General features: G+C 42.5%; 1 protein-coding gene and 1 long non-coding RNA gene across 10 annotated transcripts in view; one reads left to right on the forward strand and one right to left on the reverse strand.

The window, feature by feature from the left end:
• Nucleotides 1-40: 40 nt before the first annotated feature.
• The window catches only part of stim1b (stromal interaction molecule 1b), a gene marked incomplete at its 3' end in the record, with an annotated part of 52,296 nt that continues 27,569 nt past the window's right edge, over nt 41-24,767 (forward strand). The window contains exons 1-15 of one of the 8 annotated variants that reach the window (XM_084373417.1): nt 44-683; nt 780-851; nt 3,418-3,484; nt 5,203-5,325; nt 11,322-11,452; nt 11,574-11,688; nt 13,950-14,061; nt 14,951-15,066; nt 15,591-15,765; nt 18,802-18,979; nt 19,088-19,255; nt 19,355-19,455; nt 19,830-20,065; nt 21,439-21,525; nt 24,287-24,743. In XM_084373417.1, coding sequence (XP_084229543.1) covers nt 5,205-5,325; nt 11,322-11,452; nt 11,574-11,688; nt 13,950-14,061; nt 14,951-15,066; nt 15,591-15,765; nt 18,802-18,979; nt 19,088-19,255; nt 19,355-19,455; nt 19,830-20,065; nt 21,439-21,525; nt 24,287-24,743 — 1,997 coding nt within the window. In that variant the 5' untranslated portion in view covers nt 44-683; nt 780-851; nt 3,418-3,484; nt 5,203-5,204. Of the gene's footprint in view, nt 684-779; nt 852-3,417; nt 3,485-5,202; nt 5,326-11,321; nt 11,453-11,573; nt 11,689-13,949; nt 14,062-14,950; nt 15,067-15,587; nt 15,766-18,801; nt 18,998-19,087; nt 19,256-19,354; nt 19,456-19,829; nt 20,066-21,438; nt 21,526-24,286; nt 24,744-24,767 lie in introns of all 8 variants that reach the window. The other 7 variants (XM_084373419.1, XM_084373416.1, XM_084373418.1 and 4 more) reach the window with 7 other exon arrangements.
• Nucleotides 21,534-24,714, reverse strand: LOC311269349. Of its 2 annotated transcripts, none has more exons than XR_014624081.1 (4): nt 24,625-24,714; nt 23,942-24,019; nt 22,914-23,029; nt 21,534-21,611 (listed from the first exon to the last, which is right to left on the reverse strand). It is a non-coding gene; the product is annotated as an uncharacterized lncRNA (long non-coding RNA). The 2 variants fall into 2 exon arrangements; XR_014624082.1 differs by lacking the exon at nt 24,625-24,714 and adding an exon at nt 24,374-24,462.

Consider the following 24,767-nt stretch of genomic DNA (forward strand, 5'->3'; position numbering starts at 1 on the left):
GTGTGTGCGCGTGTGCGTGTGTGTGTGTGTGCGTGTGTGTGTGGTAGTAACAGCGGGCTTTTCTGTTTGTCCAGAGTTGAGAAACATGTTTCTAAAGTCATTAAATGAACCAATCAGAGCTTTACGCCCCGCCCACCACTAGATTGATTGACAGGTGTGCTCATGAAGAAGTGACAGTTAGTTTTAAACATTTTTATGTCGATAAACCGTTTTTAATAAATAATACGTACAGATCGTGTAGAAAGGAGCAGAATTATAGTAAAAACATTATTATGATTGTGAATCAATGATTTTAAAATGTTTGTGACGATGATTGTTTTGTTTATGTCAGTGTCAGCCAATAGAATTACACCGTTGGAATCATGTGGTGTCTGTGTTTCCACGGCAACAACTGTCTTCGCTGTTGGCAGTTTGTGGACATTTTTTTAAAATGGCTGACCTCTACAGTACAGCATACTGTACTGCTCTAACGTTAGCTAGCTAGTGTTAGCGTCGTTAACGTTAGCTAGCTAGAAAGTTGACAGATTTTCGGAGCGGGCGCGTAAAAAAAGGCAGAACGCTCAGAAATAACTGCCATGTGGACCTTTAGCTAGTGTTAGCGACAGTAGTGTTAGCAACGTAACCACGTGAGCTACTGGCAGCCACGAGGGGGCAGATGATTCAAACAGCAGCGATGTCGTGCAGTGAGTGCGGTGAAACGACACATTTAGTGTCTGAACCTTTTCAATAACATCTTTGAGGAAATAGTTTGACAATTGTGAAATCTTTGTTTCCCTCAGGGACGTCAGAGTTCGACTGGGAACATTATTCAAACCCTAACAGTTGTGATTTGTCTTTGGGCCCATTTACAGGTACATTTATTGTCTTTTTCAAACAAGAGTTTAGAAAACAGAACGGTGTTTGAGTCCTGGTACGAGGGGCCCTGGTGTTAGCATCGTCCTGGTCCCATCGTCACAAACGCCTCTGGGATTTTTCCATTGGCTTTAGTTTGTGATACTTACATGTTTGTTGAGATGGGCGAACACCACTTTTTAATGTTGTTGCTTTATTGTGTTTCTATGAAGCAACAGCCAGCAGCTGGTTAGCTTAGCTTAGCATAAAGACTTGGAACAGGGTGAAACAGCTAGCCTGGCTCCGTCCGACAGTAACAATCCACCAACAGGTTCACTAAATAATAATAAAATAATAATATTTCTCAGGTCAGTCTTCTCGTCTGGCTCTCAGCAAAATAAGAAAATAAAAAATGAGCATATTGAGTCCAAAATATGGCAAAATCTAACTGCAGTAACCACGCTAATCCTGAAACTGAGACGGTTATGTTCTTATTAAAGGGGCACTACGTAGTTTTAGAGAAGAAATTCAAACTCAGAATTTTACTTTTTACAATATTAATGAAGTAATAACAAACTTTTGTCCATACGTGAATAAACAAGCTGTTCTCAGAGGAAAACAAGGTCCCGGAACACTGTTTGAAGCTAGAAAGGTGGCAGGGTCCGCCACATACAGTATAAATTGTGTTGTCCTTTAAGGTCAGTTTGTTTATTCAGTTTATAATATATAATATGTTTTCTAAGGTCTTAATATTCATGACCAATTATTTGACCTATGACCCTTAAAAAGCAGATACTGCACTTGGCTTTGTATGAGTGGATAATAATAATAATAATAATAATAATAATAATAAGTGTTTATTGATAATACTGTAGTTTAGAGAAGATTATAGATCCAAGAGGAGCTGGCAGGTTAACAAGTCGTCTGCCGGCTCTTCAGCTCGTCTTCATGAAGCTGTCACTCCCTGGACTTCCTGTCAGTTCACCGCTGAAGTTCAGATGTTTGTGAATCTGACAGGGAGTCGCCTCCTGCACCTCCTCTCTCCGGCCACAGGGTGGTGCCACCAGACTGAAGGACTGTATGAGGGGCTGCTGAGGCATCTGAACTCACGATCCAGGTTTCTGATCATCCTGATCGATCAGTCTCATCGGGCTGAAACAGTCAGCATGGATCTCAATTTACATCATCTCACATAAATAAACAGAGAGAGACAGTCTTGACTGAAACTAAATGTAGGCAGTGAACGCACCACTAACAGCTCCTCATACAGTCAGCTTTTATTTTCAACAAGGGGCACCTGAACGCACCTTCAGACGTCACCGAGGTGAAGTCTGGTGTTTATAAGTTCAGTTTTGACCCTAAAAACAAAACAGATTGACCGAATTATGACGTCATTTCATCTCCATGACAACTGAGCAGCTCATTTTTTCACAGTTTTTTCTTTTTCCAGAAAGGAAATTAAAAAAAACAAAAAAACATTTCAAATCAGTTTTAACTTTTTTTGTGAGGTTTTAAAAATCAACTCGATTTTTTTCGTAAAAACATTTATTATTCAAAATGATTTAATCTTTATCAAAACAATTGTTAAACTGTATAAATGAAGATACAATCATAGATTATAAAATCAAATATGAAAATATGAAATTAAGTATGAAATAAAAAAGGACAGTAAATGAGAAAAAGCTGTTAGGTTAATATAACGCTGCAACTATTTTACTTATTGATTCATGTCAAAGTACAGAGGACTGATGCAACATCCAAAATAAATGTAGTCATTAGTTAATTTAAAAGATATGACACAAACTGATATTTCTGTTGTAATTAACTTCTGTATTTATTTAACTTTGCGTAAATTCCCTGAGTTATTTACTTCCTGATTTAATTTTCCCATTTATTTATTTATCTTTTTGCATTTCCCCCCATTTTTTTCATAAAGCTGATTGTTTTTTGTGCATTTTTTACATGCCACAAAATAAAACATAAATAACTACATAAATGAATACAGAAATAAAATTAATACATTAGAAAAAAATGAAAATTATAAAGGGAAACTAACTAAATTAACACAAAGGTAAATAAATCAGAAGCACTTAAAAATGTTAATTGTTGCATTTTCTAAATAATTAATGCAAATACAATAATTACATTTATTTTCATTATTATTTTTCGTGCACTTTATTGCATATAAATGTATTTAGCGAGTCTTTCTATGTATTTTGAATTTTGGCAGTTTTTATCCTCCATAAAAAAGTCTCAAAAAACGTGAAGTGAATCTTCTGATTGTTTTGTTCGACCAACAGTCCAAAAACTGAGAGAGTTTGACATGTTGCTTGAAAATGACTTTTAAAAAACCCCATTAATAAAAACAGCAGCTGATAAATTTGATATCAACGAACCGCTGCAGCTGTCAGATAAATGTTTTGTGTGCGGCTCTGAATTCGGAGCTTTTGGCGGGTCCGTGAACGCAGCGCAGGCGGACCTCCTCGTGTTTGTCTCCTCAGCAGCAGTTTGTTGAGTTTGTGTCGAGAAGTGATCAACTGACCCGCCGACTGTCTGCGTGTGTCTGCGTGTGTCTGTGTGTGTCAGTGTGTGTGTCTGCTGTTCGATCCGCCCTGACTGAGCCGATCACATCGATGGATTAGAGCAGCTGGAGGTGAGTGATGGCCACTTCACGGTCCCTTTCTGTCTCGACTCTCTGAGCTCTCCGCGGCTCGGGCGCGTTTTTCTCCGCAGCTCTCGGGACTGGACGCTGTTTTCAGGGATGTTGGTGTGAAACAGAGCAGCTGTGTGACCTCTGACCCGGCAGCCAGTCTGAAGGACACACACACTTTATTTCACACGCAAATCATCGAGAAGAACAAAGTTTCCAGACGCTTTTCTCAGAAGCTCTGAAGCTCAGATGAGACGAGTCACTCGATGGTTTCATGAGTTCGGTCACGTGCTGGTGCAGGTGACGTTAATGGGCCTGATCGATCGATCGATTCATTAGTTTAAACCTCATTGACGTTAAAAGACATCTGTACATGTTTTCTGGCTCTGGTTAAGTGAGATAAAGTGAGGTCAGTGAACGCATCAACGAGTTCTGGTCAATATCATTTTTGTGTTTAAATGTAAAATACAGTGAAGAAAAGTAACTAAGTACATTTAATCAAGTACTGTACTTAAGTACACTTCTGAGATACTTGTACTTGAGTTTTTTTTTTTCATCTTTGGAGACAAATATGTACTTTTACTCCACTACATTTGTTTAATTACTTTAGTTACCAGTTACTTTGTAGATTACATGCTGCACAGAGTGAAAGTAGCTCATTTTTAATTAGTTCATTTATGAAACGACAGTCAGATAATCCGAGAAAGTGTTAATATCAGATCCAGTAATCGTCGACCGATAGTTTAACGTGTATGGATACACACAAAATGTACTTTTACTTTCACATTTAATACTTAAGTACATTTAATATCAGATACTTTAACATTTTGATTCAGATACTTTCGGTCCGTTTGACTTTCTCTGTTAACAAACTCATATTTTAACTTTTAACTTTTACAACACTGTTAAATATCAACACATTACATCAAGATATTTATTTTCAGATTTCACTTCATTGATTTTAAACAGAGATAAAATAAGATGAGGAAGAACTTTATTCATCCTGGAGGAAAGTTCTGGTGCCAGAGATCCAAGACACGGGAACATCAGAATAAAAACATGAAGACAAAATAATAGAAAAGTGTGAAAGAAGTAAAAACTGACATCAGTGAAAACTGGAATAAAACCAAAATAGGAAAAGGAATAAAAGATAATACTGGACATGATGTTGGAACAGTGAGTGATGAACACAGTTAAAAAGTAACTAAGTACTTTTACTCAAGTAACTCAGGCCCGATTGCTTACAGTACATCCTCGATGTTCTGACGTCTTGAATTTAACCGTCTGAATCTGAACAGTTGGATGTTTCGTCTTGACTTAAAGGGGAAACCCCACCAATTTTGCACATGCATTTACACCCACAGATGCATTGTGGGTACTGTAGGCACTAGGTTTTGGTTTGTGAGTTTTATGGGAGAGCAGTGATGGACCAAAACCTGGCACTTACATTACCCACAATGCAACTCAGCCGCCATGACATCACTGGCGGCAGTTTATCAGATGACATGCAGCTTCCTCTGGAGACACAAAGGCTTCATACTACTTTTTTAACACGTGCAGCAGTAAACAAGATAATCAAGATAAACAAGACAACGCTTCGTTGATCCTCCAGAGGTTCAGCACGAAGACACAATAACTACAGATAAAATGTGCTTTTATTTTGAAATGTTTGAAGACGCTCAGTTTTAATGTGTAAAATGTTTCTTCCTCTCTTTCCTCAGACATGGAGGGTGTGTGTGTGTGGCTGGTGTGTGTGTGCATGCTGAGTGTGTGTGTCGGGGCTGACCACTCCCACCTGGACCACCAACACCATCATCTGGTTTCCAACGGCAACGCAGCCTCAGGTAGGAAACGCACTGCCTCGGTGTGTGTGTGTGTGTGTGTGTGTGTCTGTGTGTGTGTGTGTGTGTGTGTTTCCATGTTCCCCTCAGGATGAGTTGTAATAACTCTGGTGATCCTTTGACTTTTAGTCTAGCGCCATCCTGAGGTCAGAAATGTAATTTCTCCAATAGCCTCAGCTGGACTCTGTGTGTACTGCTAATTAGCTAATGTTAGCTTGCTAACACACTAAACTGCCAGTTTTGGTAAATTATTGTGGAAGAATTGTTTTGTTTTATGCGTCTTCCACAAGGCTAAGAGGATGTGTTGCTAAAGCTGTTAGTGAGCTAGTGGCACAAGAATGGCAGAGAAAGTGCAGCCAAATCAATGCTAACATGCTAGCTTGACAGCAGTGAGTGCTAACAATAGCCATGTTCGTTGTTTATGTTCATGATGATGATATACAATGTTTCTTATATGTGGCTGAGACATGAGGTAGTTGGATACGATTAGCGTTAAAAAAGATGGGCTGCGTTCACAGGTCACAGCCTCTGAGCTTGTTGTTAAGCAGCTAGCTAACTCAGTAGCACAAAACACACAGCTGCTGAGCATAGGAACAAGTGAGCCACAGCAGCAGTGACAGACTGTTGTTTAGCAGCTAACCCAGTTAGCACAAAGCACACAGTCCCTGTGCCAAGCTAACCCAGTTAGCACAAAGCACACAGTCTCTGTCAGTGATTGAGTGAGCAGCAGTGGCAGTGACAGTTGTTCAGCAGCTCACCCAGTTAGCACAAAGCACACAGCTACAGCAGTAAGGAGTAACTGTTGCGCCTTTTCAGACTGAGGTACGTCTGTGACGGTCAGTAAGCTGGTGTTTATATGATTGTGGCATTTAACAGAGTTGTTTATTTATGTATTTATTGGTCTATAAAAGCTAAGTGAGCTTGTCGAACATAGCAAACTAGCCGGGAAGTCCCAGCTGGCTGGTTGGTGTGTGGTCATGTGTCTAAGAGGAGAGGCTCTGGAGGGAGTCCTGAGGGGAGGTTGTAAGATTTTATTGGTTGGATGCTTTCTGAATTCAGTTTGCTCTTGCTGGTATCGCACCAACCCCAACTTTCATGTCATCACACAGTGCTAAAGCTATTGAGCCACTGTTGTTTCTGTATGCTAATAAGGTAAGGCTTTCTACATAGCCAGGTGACATCCAGCCTGAGCTGAGTCGTCTTGTGCAGTTGACGTTACAGCAACAGAGGTTTTTATAGTTACAGAGACGGATCGGTTCAGTTCACATGTTGTACATGATTTGTTTTGTTTTAAATCATGTTTCTGATATAAAGTCGATTGAGGTTTCGTTCCTGTTTTAGCGTTTGATAAACACAGAAGTTGTTCTCGAGAATGACCGAGGCTGTTTGTGTTTGTGGTCGGAGCGGTTGTGGATTTTACATAGTAAACAAATGAACCTGAGAGAGACAGAGACATTGTGTCACTGTAGGAACACGTCCTGTCCTTCATTCTGTCTGCTTCTCCTAACTGACAACTTCCTGTGAACCGTCCTCATGTATGGACTTCAAAAGTGTGTGTGTGTGTGTGTGTGTGTGTGTGTGTGTGTGTGTGTGTGTGTGTGTGCGCGTGCGTGCGTGCGTGTGTGCAGCAGAGATAGCGTGGGAGCTAGCCGTTAGCAGCTCACCACAGTTTCCTGAACTTGACACATGGGTGATGTCACAGGAAATGTGTTATCAGAAATAGACTCATCTCTGCTGGAAGGCAAGGTTCCGCCTCCAGGTCTGAGAGCCAATCGGAAGAGAGGAGGTGATGACGTGTATCATCATCACTTGGTTTCTTCTCTGCTACCAAAGTATAAAATGAAACATGCTGTAACTCTGGTGCTTCATTTCACACCTCCAGTCTCAGACTGAGGCGCCAACAGGAGCTGCTGTGTGAAAAAAGCTGCAAGAAGTGAAGTAAAAATCCAAGAAAGACACAAAGAGTAAAAATCTCAGGTGTTTCTGAGACACAACTTTGTCTTCAGTCTGTTTGTTTAACAAACATTTTAACATTAACTTTTTAAATGTGCAATGTAGAAGAACTTTTGTTGTAAACATAAAAATGAAGACAAATTATCAAAAGAATGTGAAGAAACAACAGTTTTGACGTTATGACTTCTATATGTTGTTACAGAGATATCTGTTAAAGTTAGCATGCTAACCAGCTAGCCCCGTCCCGGTCCAAACCTCTTGTGGCAGCGGTGTGAACGTCAGCACTCCCCCGGGGCTCCGGGCACCCGGTCCAGACCACGAGCTGCACGGCTAACTGAGCTAACTAGCTAAAGACAGCTACAGTTAGCAGCAGTTAGCTCTCTGGTGACATGCTGAGTACGAATTTGATACGTGGACAGTTCTTCTGTATTGCACCTTTAACGTAATAATTTAATATCAGCATTGTACCGTAGACGTAACGCCAGCATCGTTTTCCCTCTCAGACTCTCAGCTCGACAGATTCTCTCTCCTCAGCAGAAAGTCGTGTTTCGACTTGTTGTTAACTGTTCATTCATTCGTCTGCTCGTCCTCAGCTCACTGCTTCACTCTCCTCACTCTGTCACACTTCTGACCTTTAACCTGCTCCGCTCGACTGCAGTACTTTATATAAGATGAACCGTCCTGATCCGGACGTGTGGAGTGAACACGACAACAGTTGTGTAACGTTCTGTTGTCAGCTGATTTTACTTATTTGTGTCACTACACTTGTCGTTGTGAGACTTTTCTTTCTTCTGCTTTCACTCAATTTGACCAAATTAAGTTACTCTGTTAAATAAGGGAACTTTGAAGGTGCATGCTGGGATGTGTCTGTGGCTCATTAAGTTACTCTGTTAAAGGAAACCTTGGTGCTGGCTCGTGAAGTGTTCCTGCTGTGTTGGCGTCGGTTCAGACTGATGTTCATTGTGTGACTTTGACTCGACCTTCCTCCTCTTTAATTCTATTATCTCTGTATTTTTATCCTCACAGCTGCCGATCTTAATCCTCAGACCTTTAACTGAAGCGGCTTCCTCACCTGTCGCTCTCTTTACCTCTCTGTCTTCTTCTGTGGTGTTGTGGCCGTCACAGTGGCGGGGGTACTTAAGCTGGATTTATTCCAGGATCAAGTTAACAGCGGTCCTCCTGAAGATACGTTCACTATACTGTATGTTTAAATCTGTTCGGCTCAGATTTCACCCTCTGACAGTGACTCCAACACTACATGGTTTTGTCGGTGTGAACGCAGCTCGACCGGGTCGCAAAATTGACACAGTTGAGGCTCCAACCCGCCGAAATGTAAAACAGTGTTTTGTCTTTATATTCGCAGGTTTTCAAACAACTCCTACAGTGTCACAGCGGACACAGTTAGTTAAAAGTAACGGAAATTGAGTACAACTGCAAAACTAATATATTTCAATATTTAGCTAATTCACACTTGAGACATAAATTCAGGTAAAACATGTTATTTGTCATTTTTAAAACTATGTTTATATGTAAATAATAAATGTTAAATCTAAACGTTTAGGCTAAATGTATTATCTTAAATCTAAATGTTGAATCCAAATATTAAATATAAGATTGAACATTTAACATGTATTTTTCACATACAAACATATTTTTAACAATTAGATATAACATGTTGTTTTATATGAATTTATGTCTTGAGGAAATTGAGCTGAATATTGATCATTTATCAGTTAGAAAACTTGAACCAAATGTTTACGTTTGGCGCCTCGTGCATTCAAACCGTGCTGAATTAGCCGTTAGCGGTTGCTGTTAGCAGTGAACTCGTGCATGTACAGACAACTTTCACTGGGTGACTTTAATACTGAAGAACACTTAGAAACGTGATGATTCCCGGGTAGTCCTGTACTGTAGAGCTTCTTTCATCAGCTCCACAGACTTTTTCTGTGTGGTGACCTCCTGAACACCTGCACACACCTGTCTCCACCTCACACTGTGTTTTTGTGTCACACTCTCCCAGTTTGAAACCAATCTTACCATGTAGCCCTCGAGTCCAGCGGTGGGTGTGATCAGAAAACCTGCTCCGTCTCACCTCTAATCTGTCCTCATGTTTACTGAGAGAGCTGAGAGAGTTGCTCACACACTGCTGCAGGTTTATTGTCGTGTCACGGTATCGGCAGTGAGAACAGCTGATAGTTATACTCCAGTCTGAACTATCTGACATCTGGATCAGCTGCAGCCTCGTCAGCGAAGTGAAGTGTTGACTTAAGATAAAGAACTGATGCCACCATTAAAACAGCTGCATTAAAACTACAAGTGACAATGTTTGTAATTATACTGAGCAGAGTCTGCAGATCGGATGTTTTCCACGAGCACGTCGTCTGCACGTGTGCAGAACGTGTTGGAGCGTGCACACAGGCAGCGCAGAGCGAACACAACTGCTGACTGCTGCCATTTTGGATCAAGGCCTTAAACTCCACACTGAACCTTTAATGAGAGGACTGATTGAACCGATACATGATATAATATATAACACTACAGCAGTCATGGAGGACATTTCTCTTCACTGAGTGCTTTTACTTTTAACACCATGAACACATGTTCCTGATCGTACGTCAGGAACATGTCCGTGAACAGTGTCAGTCCTCCACCACAGCTGGAAACACTAATGTGGACGCAAATCATTTTCACACGGAGGAGGCCTTTTTAAAACCTTCAGGCAGGCACACACACACACACACACACACGCACACACACACACACACACACACACACACTCACTCTCTCTCAGCTGAGTGCTCATGCAGAGACCCTCAGGCGATCTGGAGGCTGAGATGACCAAATGTAGGCATGAACGAAGTTCTCGCTCCGTTCAACCTGTGTAAATCTGCTGCGTTGTCGTGACGACGGCGGCAGCAGATAAGTGATTCTGATGGATGGTCATGGATGCTAGCTGCTAACTGAGGCTAACAGGAACTGAGGCTGTTGCTGCTCTGTGGGGAAATGTGACGCAACGTCAGAGTTCAGTGGAGGAGACACAAGTGTTGCACTCTCACTGGCCGAGTGTTCAGTGTGAAGTTCTTCCATTTTATGATTCTGCCCGTCCAGAACCAAACTTGGACTAACGCCCGACCGTCCCCGCCCACTTTTCTGTTACAGTGGTCTGACTCCAGGTCTGTGATAGATATAAAGACGCATTGATGAACAGCACAGAAGAACATGGAGTCGAGGTTTCTTCTCAAAAAGGTTTTAAAGAATTCAGCTGTTTGTTTTTTGTTTGTTCCATCGGGAGGTTTTCTGCCGATGAAGCAGATGAAGTCAGAGTGAACGAGCTGTTAGTGTCTTAATTTCCAGTTGAGCAATAACGTTGTGTCTTTGCGGTGGTTAGTGTGGCGGTGTGGTATTTTTGTAGGTGACTTATTGGTGTTTAAAGTCAAACTGAAAGTAGTAGTCTGTAGTGTTGATGGTGCATTGGGAACATGTCAGTGTCTGAGGAACCCGTTCAGTGCATTCTGTGTTGGTTCTGTGTTGGTTCAGTGCGTTCTGTGTTGGTTCTGTGTTGGTTCAGTGTTGGTTCTGTGCACGAGTGAGGCAGCTCTGCAGAAAGGCTAACAGTGACAGGAGCGACCACTGTTATGACACCAAGTTTTGCTGCATTGACTTTTGTACTTCTACTTAATTAAAGTCGAGCACTTCAAAAAGCTTTTACTTCAGTACAAATATTCCTTGGACTCTCACACTCGTCAGTTCTTTGACCCAAACAAAAATGGCAGCCAGAAACGATGGATGTTTACTCGTCCTGTTGCTGTTTTTGGCTCGAGTGACGCAGTCGACGTTCATCAAACTGACACAGAAGCTCAGACTCGGAGTCTTTACCTGCCAGTCAGACGTGTTTGTTGAAACTCCTGTGTGTTCTGGTTCTTCGTGGACTTCATGGTGTACCTGTCTCTGTAGTCCCACACCTCCCCCCCTGTGGACTGTGTTGAACAGTACTGAAGGTCATAATGATGTGTTGTTGTTGTTGTTGTTGTCTCTCTGTGTTGTAGATCTGTGTGTGATAGACCAGCAGCTCTGTCAGGATGAAAACTCCCTGCTGAGTTTCGAGGCGATCTGCAGCATCCACAAACAGATGGACGACGACGCAGACGGGACGGTGGACATGACGGAGACGGACGAGGTGAGACGAAAACACTTGGTGTTCTTACTCCTCCTGACCAAACAGAAAAAGGTTGCAGCTCACACAGACTCCTTCTCCTCTTCCTCCTCCTCCTCCTCCTCCTCCTCCTCCTCCTCCTCAGTTTCTCAGGGAGGATCTGAAGTATCACGACTCCGGAGCCAAACACAGCAGCTTCCACCGAGTCGACCTGCACATCAGCGTGGAGGACATGTGGACCACCTGGAAGAGCTCTGAAGGTGAGGGGGGGTCATTCAGTCTGAACGTGGCTGCTTAGTTTGCACTCACCTCCGACATAATTTAAAGGTGCAGTATGTAGAATTTAGACGGATCTGTTGGCAGAAATGTAATATAATATTCATAATCATGTTTTCATTAGATTATAATCACCTGGAGCTAAGACTTGTTGGAAACGTGACCACTGTAGAGGAGGGCGAGATGAGCAGTTTTTGGTTTGTTGCAATCTGCAGCCATGAAATCCTCCACAGCGGACCTTTAACTCATCGCCCAGGATGTTAGTTTAACCCTGGTGAAACTGGTCAGTCACAGATATAGACGCACAGCAGACGTGGGCTGTGTTCAGACTATGATGCGATACAATAACTCAGAACTTTATTAAACCATGAGGAAGTTCCCTGGGTCAGGGTCACACACCGGGTCCAGTTTAAGACGGCAAACGGAGCATTACGTTTCAGTTAAGTATAGAAAATATGTGTGTTTAAAGGAGTAAATGCAATAAGATGATTTTGAGTCTGGACAGCAAATAAAACGACATTAAATGCGAATCAGATCAGATTTCTGAAGCTGCGTCTCAGTCAGGATGTCAAAGAGCCTTTTGTGTCTCTCACACGATGGTGACGTCAGATCCAGAGAGACGAAAGTGCAGAATCAGTGAATATCTGCAGAGTTGTCATCTGAATTCTCCGGCCGTGTATCGGTGCAGACGATCCGTCTTTCAGGTCTGATTCGAGAAACAAATCTGATTTGTCTGATGTCTGAACGTAGCCTGAAGCCTCCTCTGGGTTTGAGTCAAATATCTATATAACTAATGTGAACACACGTATGGATTTCTGTCAGTGTGACGTACACGTCCTGAGGACGACATTACCTCTGATGTCCGTCCAGAACAAAGGTCCATTAATCCACCTAGAAATCAGAGAACAAAGACGGTTCAGAACTGAGAATCTTCATGTTCTTTGGTTTTCTTCAGTATCAAAGTCATCCAGTGATGTTTGTCTGTATGTCCACAGCTAGCTGCTAACACGAGCTGCTAACATGAGCTGCTAACACGAGCTGCTAATGGCTGACTCGGCACTTTGCCAGAATGTAAACAAACACAGGCTGTGACCTGAATGTGACATCACAGATGCAGCACATGTGACGAGTCTTGTTCTTCTGATGGATTTCATAGTTTCTGTTGTCGTCTTGGTTCCCAGACATGTTGGTGTTAGCATGTTAGCATGTTAGCATCTATCAGATTTCCACCAGCATGTTTGACGTCCTCCCTTTTCACACAAGGACAAACCTCAGACAGACGGGAGCTCAGTGCGTCTGTAATTATTACTGACGTTAAAATCACCTGCAGACGAGAGTCATCGTCATCAAACTGTTGAGTTTAGTGTGAAACTAACTAATTATTATACAACAGTTAGACATGATTTACACTCAAACTTGAGATCAGCTGCTGCAACAGGCTGCTGCTGTTTGTGTCAGAGCAGCTCTGGGAAATGTAAAAACCCATTAATTAAATAAAGTCAGCAGATTGAGAGAAAAGTAGTTTCAACAAAGTAAAAGCTCACAAACATCAACAGAACGACTCTTCAGCAAATTGACTGCTGGACGGAGATCTGAGCTTTTCCTCATATTAAACACACAGTGACGCATCTTTACTTTAAGCATTTATTTACTCTGTAAATAAAACAAAGTGTTCACATCGTCACCTCACAGGTCCAGACTTCCTTTAAGAAATCATGAGTTTAAGGGTCAGGAAAAAAAACCAAGATGTATCTGTTGAAAGAAAGAAAGAAAGAAAGAAAGAAAGATGGAGGGTTTTAACAGGAGAATCATGTTGCGTGTAAAAATAAAATCCTATTTTTGGATCCACTTTATTTTCCATCTCAATTTGTCACGGCAATGACGTAAAAAAACGACACATGAAGAAGAAAATGTTTATTTTTAGAAAAAAGTGCCTGAGATGTAATAACAGAGAGAGACGGAGATATACAGCAGACCAACAGCTGCTGTTGATGTTTCGGTTGTTAAACGACTGAGCCTGAAGGGAAACATGTTAAAAATCTTTTTTATGTTGCAGAATAGCTTCATGTCGGAGCTGTAAACCACCTGCCGCCTCTCTCAAACCTCCTCAGCTGTTTATTTTTCAGAAACGTGGATGTTTAGCTCTGCGACTCCAACAGTCACTTTATTTAATCCTTCACTGACTCCGACCTTCTGAACTGTGTGAAGTGGCTTTATTTAAATAAATGCTGTTTGTGTGTTGTAGTGTATAACTGGACGGGGCAGCAGGTGGAGGACTGGCTGCTCAACAGTGTGGAGCTTCCTCAGTACGCAGAAACCTTCAGGAAACACCAGCTGGATGGAAAGGCCTTACCCAGGTAACACACACACTTTAAACAGGAAGTATACTGAACCCTCCGGCTGCAAACGGGATATTTGTTTATACTTTGTTTAGAGTATCCCGAATTAGCCATTAGCAGCTCCTGTTAGCAGCGTTCTCATGGACGTACAGACAACCCTCACTGGTTGATTGTGATACTGAAGAAAGCATAAAAACTTGAAGATTCTCGAGCACGTTCTGAACCGTCTTCTGATTTCTATATGGATTTATGGACGTTTGTTCTGGATGGACGTCAGAGACAACGACGTCCTCAGGAAGTGTTCGTCACACTGAATGAGATCAATATGTGCTCCCTGTCTGAGTTCACATTTGACCCAGTTATGACGGAGAGAAGGAGAAGCTTAAAGGACCATACCGCTGGTTTGACACCCGTCGGCATTTATAGTTCAGTCAGACAGACGATCTTTAATCCTCAGACTTATTTCCATGCTGTGGTTCCTGTTGTCCATCTTTACTTTTCTAGCTCCAGTCTGATGTTGATGTTTCTGTCCTCTGTAAACAGGCTCAGTGTCTTCAATTTATCTGATCTAATAATAATAATCTTATAACTCATGACACACAAACCTTTGTTGATAATATGTTGGATAGTGTTGTTAAATCAGAATGAGGCTGTGTTTTCCAGTCCTGTTTAAATGTCGATGTTCCTCCAACAGTTTCCTGTAGGCCCCTGTACTCACAGCTCAGATGTCTGAGCGTCCTTGAACGCACCATTTTTCTTCAGAGCAGCATCTGAGCTGAAAAACCACACAACCATGACAATGTTTGTTTCTGGCCTGCCACTTCCTGCGGAGGTTAAAATCTGCCGTCGTACTGAAACTCTTGTTTCTGTGAAAGTCATTGATGAGCTGGGTGTCTGTTCCCGGCAGGCTGGCGGTGAAGAACACCACACTGACCGTGACCGTGTTGAAGATTTTAGACAGAAGTCACGCTCAGAAACTGCAGCTCAAAGCCCTGGACATCATCCTGTTTGGACCGCCGCCAGGTGTGTGTGTGTGTGTGTGTGTGTGTGTGTGTGTGTGTGTGTGTGTGTGAGTGAGAGAGTGTGAGTGTGAGAGATATGACATAGTGATATCAGTTGTATCTGTGTAACATATTGGCTGAATGAAAATGAAATGTGATGGGTGTCTGTACCTCAAGTCCACATACATATAAACGTACACACATATACACACACACATATATACATATGTATGTATGTATGTATGTGTGTATACACACACACACATATATATAGATGTACGTATATATACATACATATATCTACATATGTATGTGTATATATATATATGTGTGTGTGTATATACAGTATATATATTCACATGACGGTTGACACTGTGCAGGATACTGAGCTGTTCTCTGTATGAAGGCGGCAGAAAACAAGTTTCTGTGGGTTATAAAGCTTTTATAAAGTATTTCTGGGATTATAGTTATGGAGTGATATTTCTAATAAAACACACTATGCATTGTATATTTGTCTGTGTATTAATATGAACTGTGTGTCAGCAGGCCAACAGAACTGGTGGAAGGATCTGGTTCTGGGTGTGTCCATCCTGATGGCACTGGGCGGCTGCTGGTTCGCCTGGGTCCAGACCAGGAAGTCCAGAGACGACATGGGGAAGCTGATGAAGGACCTGGAGGGTCTGCAGAGGGCCGAGCAGAGCCTGCAGGAGCTGCAGGAGAAGTGAGTCCAGCACAGCGTCTCTGCACTCAGTCTGTCCCAACATCTCTTCTTACATTTCATCACACTAATTTACAACACCCGGCTGTTAGAGGGTGAAAATCATCAGGTAGTCGTCTCAGTGTTAGGAGTTTGAGCTGCAGCCTGTTTTAATGTACTGATGATAAAACTGAGTTCACACTGATGAACAGCTGCTGCAACCAACTGCTGCTCTCAGCGAACACGTTGTGTTATTATATCATTACATGTAATTAACCTTCAAACTGTGACTGAGCTGCAGCTACCAGGAGGAAATAACTCATCTACTGTGTGTGTGTGTGTGTGTGTCTGTGTGTGTGTGTGTATAGACAGTCTCTGCAGCAGCTCTCTGTCTGAAGTCCTTATATGGTCAAAGAATAGCCAGGAGTTCAGTCTTACGCTCTCTCTCTCTCACACACACACACACCTGCATGTACACACTACCACACACACAAAGACTTCACACATCCACACACTTGGCCCAGGAACACACTGTGACTTGTGTGTGTGTCATGTTGTAACACGCTGTTTTACCTCACAGCTCGTTTTGTTTCTCCGATCACGACAACAGCTGATTACACTGATAGGACTGTTTCCATGGTTACTACTACTGTTACTACTATAATTATACCACCACTACTACAGCGTTTGCATTTCTACCCTCACAGTACAACTACTACTATTGTTAATACTAGTATTACAATGTGTACTGCCTTTACTAATACTGTCATTATCACCACTTATGACTTATTACTACATTTATTTGTGCTATTACAACTAATTTTACTATGATCACTGTTACTACGGCGACTATTACTCCAAGTACCATTACTATTTTTTTCTACTGTACTACTACTCCTGTTAGCACTCAGTACTACCTGTACTGTTACGGCTGTACTGCTATAAGCTGCTAATGTTACAGGTAATATTATACTGTTACTGCTCCAAACACGAGTATTCTCCTGCCGTTTATATTGTTGCTACATGTACTACTACTACTGCTGATACGCCAGCTGCAGTTGCTGCTTGTATAGTTAAAAACTACCAGTATTTTGTAAACTAACTGGTTCTATAGGTGGTTTTTAACAGAAATCCCACCTGTAGTACGACAATAGAGCTGAGAGTACAGCGGCTGTATTGTGTGTCAGCAGCTGACCTGGATACAGTGTCAGTAGATTAGATCCAAACAGGTGGTGATGCACTGAGGACAGGTCACATATATACTGTTACACACACTTTACTCACACACACACACACACAGATACACATTCCTTCATACCTCCCCATAAACACTGACCCCCTCCCCCCTCAGACTGAGGCACAGCTCCCCCTGCTGGTACCAACAGTCACTACAAACACTGGAGAGAAAACAGCAGTGCAGCTTTTATTGTTACAGTAACTGAACAATATATAGTTACAACTGCAATGGTGGTAACAGTAGTAGTACTACAGTGGTAATATCGAAGCACCAATAGTACAGTATTAGTAGTACTAACAGAAGTATCAGTGATATTAATCTTAGTGACATCAATAGTAGGTCAAATAGAAGAAGTATTAGTTGTGACAGTACAAAAACTAGTGACAATACTGCTATAATTAATGTTGATACACTGCTAGTAACAGTAGGAGTAGTAACATTAGTGGCAGTACTACTAACAGCAGCATACGTTACAGTAGGAGTAGCAGTTGAGTCCTAGTAACATTAATGGAAGTAGTACTAACAGTAGTAAAAATAACATTATTCACAGTGATAGTAGTAGCAGTACAGAAGTATTACTAACAGTTCAGAAGTAACAGTTTTAGTAATACTACCAGAACAGTGTCAGTGGTAGAAACAGTAGTATAAGTTACAGTAGTCATGGTAATAGTAATAGCAACACTTAAAGTAACATTAGTTGTATTAAATCTAAGTGCTGTATCGTAGACAACTGGACCTGTTTCAGATTGTTTCATGTTTCACCTCTCATCCAAGAGGCTTCTTCACTCCTGACTAACTGGAGGAGCTGCAGGGTTTTAAACTATGTGTGGGAGTGTCCTTACATAGTGTGGGAGTGTCCGTACATAGTGTGGGAGTGTCCGTACATAGTATGGGAGTGTCCTTACAGAGTGTGGGAGTGTCCTTACATAGTGTGGGAGTGTCCTTACAGTGTCCCTACAGAGGGTGGGAGTGTCCGTACAGAGTGGGGGAGTGTCCTTACATAGTGTGGGAGTGTCCTTACAGTGTCCCTACAGAGTGTGGGAGTGTCCGTACATAGTGTGGGAGTGTCCTTACATAGTGTGGGAGTGTCCTTACAGTGTCCCTACAGAGTGTCCTTACAGTGTCCCTACAGAGTGTGGGAGTGTCTGTACAGAGTGTGGGAGTGTCCTTACAGTGTCCCTACAGAGTGTGGTGGTGTCCTTACATAGTGTGGGAGTGTCCTTACAGTGTACTTACAGAGTGTGGGAGTGTCCTTACAGAGTGTGGGAGTGTCCTTACAGAGCCATTAAGGACACGTATGAGTTCTGAGTGTCAGAGTTGTTAGGGCCACTTGTGGGTTGTTGGTCCAACCACGACTCTGAAACGACTTCAAGAAAGTAAACAAGTCCAGTTGCCTACGATACAGCAGCTAGATTTACCCTGAGCACCTTCATCAACATTAGTTGTAGTAACCCTAGTGACAGTACAACGAACAGCAGGTAATTAGTGTTAACAGTAGTAAGATGAGTGACATGGTAGAAATGAAGTAACACTTTTAGCAGTCGTAATACTACAGTAGCAGTAGTAATACTACAGTAGCAGTAGTTATACTACAGTAGCGGTGGTAACGTAGTAATATTGATCACGTGACCACAGTATAATATACAGTACTATCACTAAACCATCGTCATGACAACGGAGTAACTCAATCCACCGAGAAAGACCCTGAGATGTGGCCGAAAGCCTCAGCTACACAAGATAAAACAAACTAAATCTAGAGGCTGAACCTGTGAGAGAAAAGATGAAATGGCCTCATATGTTGTTGTTGTTGTTGTTCCTGTCAGGCTGCAGAAGGCTCAGGAGGAGCAGCGCTGCGTTCAGGTGGAGAAGGTGAAAGTGGAGGAGGAGCTGAGGAGCGAGATCGACTCGGCCAAGCTGGAGGCCCATCGGCTCCGAGCGCTTCGAGAGGGAACCGAGAACGAGAGGAGCCGGCAGAAATACGCCGAGGAGGAGCTGGAACAGGTAGAGGAGATCTTCAATGTGAGCTCTGTTACTGTTCAGGAAAGAGTAAAACATCTGATCCATGTTACCTTATAAGGGTGAAAATCCTGAGTCCTGTGTGTATCGTAGGTGCGTATGGCGTTGAAGAAGGCGGAGAGGGAGCTGGAGTCGCGGGCTCACTGGGCTCCACCGGAGTCTCTGCAGAAGTGGCTTCAGCTGACGCACGAGATCGAAGTTCAGTACTACAACATCAAGAAACAGAGCGCAGAGAGGCAGCTGCTGCAGGCCAGGGAGGGGGTGAGAACAACAGCACACTGACAACACTGAGACACACACCAAGATGATGATGATGATGATGATGATGATGATGATGATGGTGATGATGGTGTGTTTCAGGCAGAGAAGATCAAGAAGAAGAGGAGCTCTCTGTTCGGGACGTTTCATGTGGCTCACAGCTCCTCGCTGGACGACGTCGACCATAAGATCCTCTCTGCCAAGTGAGCGACCTTCAACCAGACGACATATTTACTTTAGATCCACAAATATTTAATCGACCATCTGATAAGCCCCGCCCCCCTGAGTCACTGTTACTGCACCTGTGTTCAACCAGTCTTTCCATTCTCACGTCTCATGCTACCAGACGGGTTAGGTTTAGCTTCAGTCTGTTATAATATCACGACAAGGGACCTGTTTCCTTTAGCCGTTAGCATTATAGCACGACCTTGGACCTGAAAGCTTAACAGACCCGGGCTAAAGCTAACAGGTCCCTTGTTATGATATAATGCTAACAGACTGAACATCTGTTACCTGCAGATGTTGTTGGTTTCGTAGCCGCCGCTGTCCCTGCTGCTAACACCTCCTCCTCCCTCAGACAGGCGCTGGCCGAGGTGACGGCGGCGCTGCGGGAGAAGCTCCACCGCTGGCAGCAGATCGAGTCTCTGACCGGTTTCTGCGTGGTCAATAATCCAGGTCTGGGGGCGCTGGCTGTCGCTCTCAACCTGGACCCATCCTTCCTCGGCCTGCGACCTCCGACCCCTCAGCACCTCATCCTCTCTGATGACCTCGACGACATGGACGAAGACATCCTGTCTCCTGGGACGCTGCAGTGTAAGTTGATGAGACGTTTGGTCAGTAAAGGTCTGTCAGCCGTCTGGTGATTTTTTTATTTTTTTTATTCATTCTTCAACTCGTTCAGACTCGACCCGTCCTGCTGCTCATCATTAGAGCACCAAGTTTGGATTAATCCACTGCTGAAAATAGTCCTCAACAAACACACTATTTCCTGTTTGTTTGATATAAACTACAGCCAGAAGGTGTTTTACCAGTGAGCTTGGACCTGAGGGCCACAGACAGGAAGTCAGGAGGTATTGAGAGACGGACTAACACATCGATGGTTTCTTTACAAGAGATTTGTTGTTATTATTAAAGTAATACAAAAAATAGATTATGGTTACTCTCCTAAAATATAGATGTCTCTTTAATGAATATTCAAGCCTCACCTGGCAGCTGTGAAAGCAGTGTTTTTAACCTGTTTTTTTTTCAGGTTAGAAGTCAACAGTCAGTAATTCATCCGAGCCGACATGTTTTGTTCGCTGCTATCTTACATTGAACTACAAAACCTGAACAGATGTTCTCCTGAATTAATGCTTCGTACATCAGAGCGCTGTTGAATCTACTGATTTATGATGTATTTTATATCGTAGAATAAAGCCTGTTAATATCTTCAGCCTGTGATAACCACCGACTTATTTCAGGCATTTAACCGAAAAACGATTAAAAAAACTCAAAGAGTTTAGGACTCGTTACAACATCGCTCTATACTGTATGTAGTTTGTACAGGTGGTGTTGCCGTACCCAGCTGTCAGAGATGGCGGACTTACTTGCGCATGCAGTAACGTTAGCTTCTTTTTCTAATATTATTATTATTACTGCTGCTGCTGTTGTGGTTTTATAGTAGTTGTTTTTTTTCCAACTCTAACTTTGTAGAAATTGGACAAACCTGCAACATTCGCCTCAAACTTTAGGTTTACTTTTACCTGTCAGGCTGAAGTTCTTCTGTCTGTGGTTCCGTATGTGGTTCTGTCTGTGGTTCCGTCCGTGGTTCCGTCTGTGGTTCTGTCTGTGGTTCTGTCTGTGGTTCCGTCCGTGGTTCCGTCTGTGGTTCCGTCTGTGGTTCTGTCTGTGGTTCTGTCTGTGGTTCCGTATGTGGCTCTGTCTGTGGTTCTGTCCGTGGTTCAGTCTGTGGTTCTGTCCGTGGTTCTGTCTGTAGCTGCTGGAGTTCTTCTGCTAAGTCGTGTGATACGACACTGACTGAAATTCAGTCGGCGCTCATCACTTCAGGTTTCTCACAGAGGGAAACGTAACGATCCACCTGACCTCGTCTCCTCTCAGCTCACCTGTGGTCCGCTCACTGTCTCCGTCCTCTCCTCTGATTGGTCCTCTTTTCTTGGCATCTCTCTCTCTTGATTGGCTCCCTCCAGACGCAGCGTGGCAGATGGACCGGCGAGTGAGCGACCTCTGGCCCCTGAGTGGCATCGCAGAAACCCAGTCACCATGGAAACACTCTGGTTGGCCCCTCCCTCCTTCAGCCTCCCCCTCTCTGATTGGTTCATACCTCTGTACAATCTCGACCGTCAGGGTTCCCACCGAGCTTCTGAAAGATAAATAATGATAATACGATGAGATTATAAAATAAATGATATATAATTATATTATAGTAAATAATGACATTTAATTCTTCTAATTTTTCAATGAAGCATAAAATACAAAAATAGAAAGTTAAATAAATGTTAAGTGATATAATATCACATGTTTGAACTATTACATAAATTATATTTTTAAAACATTATTGGTAAAATATAATGCAGAATATATGGAGGTTATATTGAAAACCCTTATTAAGCAGTTTAGAGTAAAATAACTAATAAATCTTGTGTGCTGTTTTCAGTTAAATTTAAAATCTGTCCACTGAATAATTTAAACACCAAATGTTTTTAAAGTGATTTTGTAAAGATTATTTTTTATGTGAAATGCATTTATTTATTAGAATTATTTCAGTTAGTAGTCATTTTTATTACAAGATACAAGGTAAAATTATTGTTTTATCTGTATTAAATGTAATGGTTTTTAAAGGGCTTCAAAAATTAAACAAAGTTTGAGTCCAACTTAAATAAATAATACAAGTCAGCAAAAAGAAAGTCAGAACTTGATTTTTTTTCTTAAACAGAACAGCTTTCTTTATAAAATGTCAAAAGTCAGAAGTTTTAAATGTCTTACTAAGATTTTTGCTTCAACCTCGCACACAGAACACAAAACAAAATAAACTGAATCTTTTGATAAAAGTCCAGTTTTAAAATCTGATTTGTTGAATTTTGACCCAACAATCCCTCAAAAGTCACAGAAACTGTGGGAACCGGCTTCATTTCACCTCCAACAGGCCAAAACACAACAATCTTTACAGTTTGAAACAGTCTGAAACAGATTGAAACAGAGGCACGAATCAACCTGAAGGCAGCGTTCACATGGACATTTGTGAGAAGTCAGAAAACATCCACGTGTAAATAAATAAATTACAGAAACTGAAGGTTAAAATTGAAAGTTTTCTTTAGTAAAATCAAGAAATTCAACGATAAAAGACGGCTCATCAGAAAATCAGCGTTAGCTTGTTAGCTACAGATGCAGGCTGTCAGTATTTTTCCAAGATATTGTATCAAAGATAGAAACTCCAACTAACGCGACAACACTAGTAACCAGATTCAGTCGTGTAGAAGTTTATAGTTATAAGAGAGCCAGGCTGGTTGTTTCTCCTGCTCCCAGTCATAATGCTAAGCTAGGCTAACGTCCTGACTCCAGCTCTGACTAAACTATTCCTTCAGTCGTTAAACTTTGATGAAAACTTCACCCAGTGTTCTGTGAATATGACGGACCGCAGGTGTCCATGTGAACGCCTCCTCACCTGTGCAGCCTCACCCTCCTCCTCCTCCTCCTTCACCTTCCTCCCTCCGTCTGGTCAGATCAGACGAAGCTTCTCGGAGTCTCCTCTTCCTCTCCTCACCTTTTCACACTGAAGACCTGGAAAACACATCACTGTTTTAACACTTCACCTGTGTCCCCTCCTCTTTTCACTAACAGGTCTGCAGCAGCTAAAAACACAAACAAATGTTTTTTTCACTTTCAGAATTTCTGCTGCTGGAACAAGTCGATTAATTACTCCAAGAAAACTTGATTGGAAAAACGTTTCTCTTTCATAATATTTAGCAGTTATCGTCACAGTTGTCTTGTATTGGAGTCGAACTTCTTTTCAATCAGAAGTTCAGTTTACAAAAATTAAAAAATCTAAGTTTTTGGCCCTGTTCACACTTGACGTTAACACCCATCCTGAGTGACCACTTGTCATCAGGTCTCACGTCCCGGCTCTATGTGCTGAATTTACAAGAAGGAACAAATCAGTCAGAATCAGTCAGAGACAGAGTTTCACACAGTTTATAAAGTGTCTCCAACTCAACAACTCACTAAACTGACACATTTGTTAAGGGAGTCTGGGGACAAAGAAGTAGCCTATACTGGTTACTGTTGAGTGTGTTTGTAAAATGTGACATGTTTAGATCAATAACATGTTTCTTCTTTCATAAATTGAGTGTAAATGGTGAAATCAGTGTAAACAGTGTGTTCAAACAGCTGCTAAATGTTGGCAGGTAAGACTTTAGCACTTTAGACACAGAAGCAGACAGGCTGGTACAGCCATGCTGCCACAAACTGACACTTTGTACAAGGAAACAAACAACTTACTGTTTTCATTTAATGCTGAATTTACAAGAAGGAGACAATGATTCAGAATCTGTCAGAGACAGAGTTTCACTACGTTAGAAAGTTTGTTTTAACTCAACAACTCTTAAAATCACGACATTTGTTAAGGGAGTCTGGTGTTGTTGTGGTTCTGAATGTGGTCTGAGGGATTGGATCTTGTCCTTAATGCATTCGCACCTGTACTTAGAGCTGTCCACTTGAGATCGGATCACTCAGGATGGATGTTGACACCAGGTCTGAACAGGTCCGGTGTCTCTGGGGAAGGAAGCTGATGTTACGAGCTGTGATGAAACAGGAAGCTAAAAAGAAAAAAGAGCCTCATTTTGTTTTAAAGTTGTTGCAGCTCAAAGTTCACTTGATCACATTTTGCACTTTTTCTCCTCATGAATCTGTCGTCTGCACTCGTAACTCTTCAGTTTTAAGAAGCATTTCTGCTGTTTGTGAGTCTGAACTTCCTGTGTCTCTGCTTTTCAAAATAAAACCACAAACTCAGTCTAACTCTTCCCCCTCCCTCTCCTGCAGCTCAGAGTCTGATGCCCCTGCGACAGCAGATGGGAGACCCCAGGTTGACGTTCAGCTCTCAGAGGTTGGTTGAAGGGCGGGGCTTACCTCAACAGGAAGGGCGTGACCCGTTCACATCGTCCCGTCCTCCCAGTGGTCACGGCCGGCAGAATCGCAGCCGCTCCATTGGCCATCTGGAGTTCCTCCCTGTGCCCTCCCCCTCTCTCTCCTCCTCCCTGTCTCACCCCTCTATCGGCCCCACCTCTCCTCCTCACCCTCCCTCCCTCTCATTCTGTCCTCCTCCTCCCACCTCCTCCTCCTCCTCCTCTTCTTCCTCCTACGCTGAAGGCACCGCGCACTTCTCTGCTCTGCTCCTCCGTTCTTCTTACTTCCATTCTGTGGAGGCGGCGTCCAGCCTCCCGCCAGCAGGAGGCGCCGCGACGAGCCAGAGGCAGCGCTGTCGCTCCGGCAGCTTCGGGTATCGTCCTCTGCACGGTGTTTT

Source organism: Pagrus pagrus (genome assembly GCF_965226575.1).
Source record: "Pagrus pagrus genome assembly, chromosome: 14".
In the NCBI taxonomy this organism is placed as follows: Eukaryota; Metazoa; Chordata; class Actinopteri; order Spariformes; family Sparidae; genus Pagrus; species Pagrus pagrus.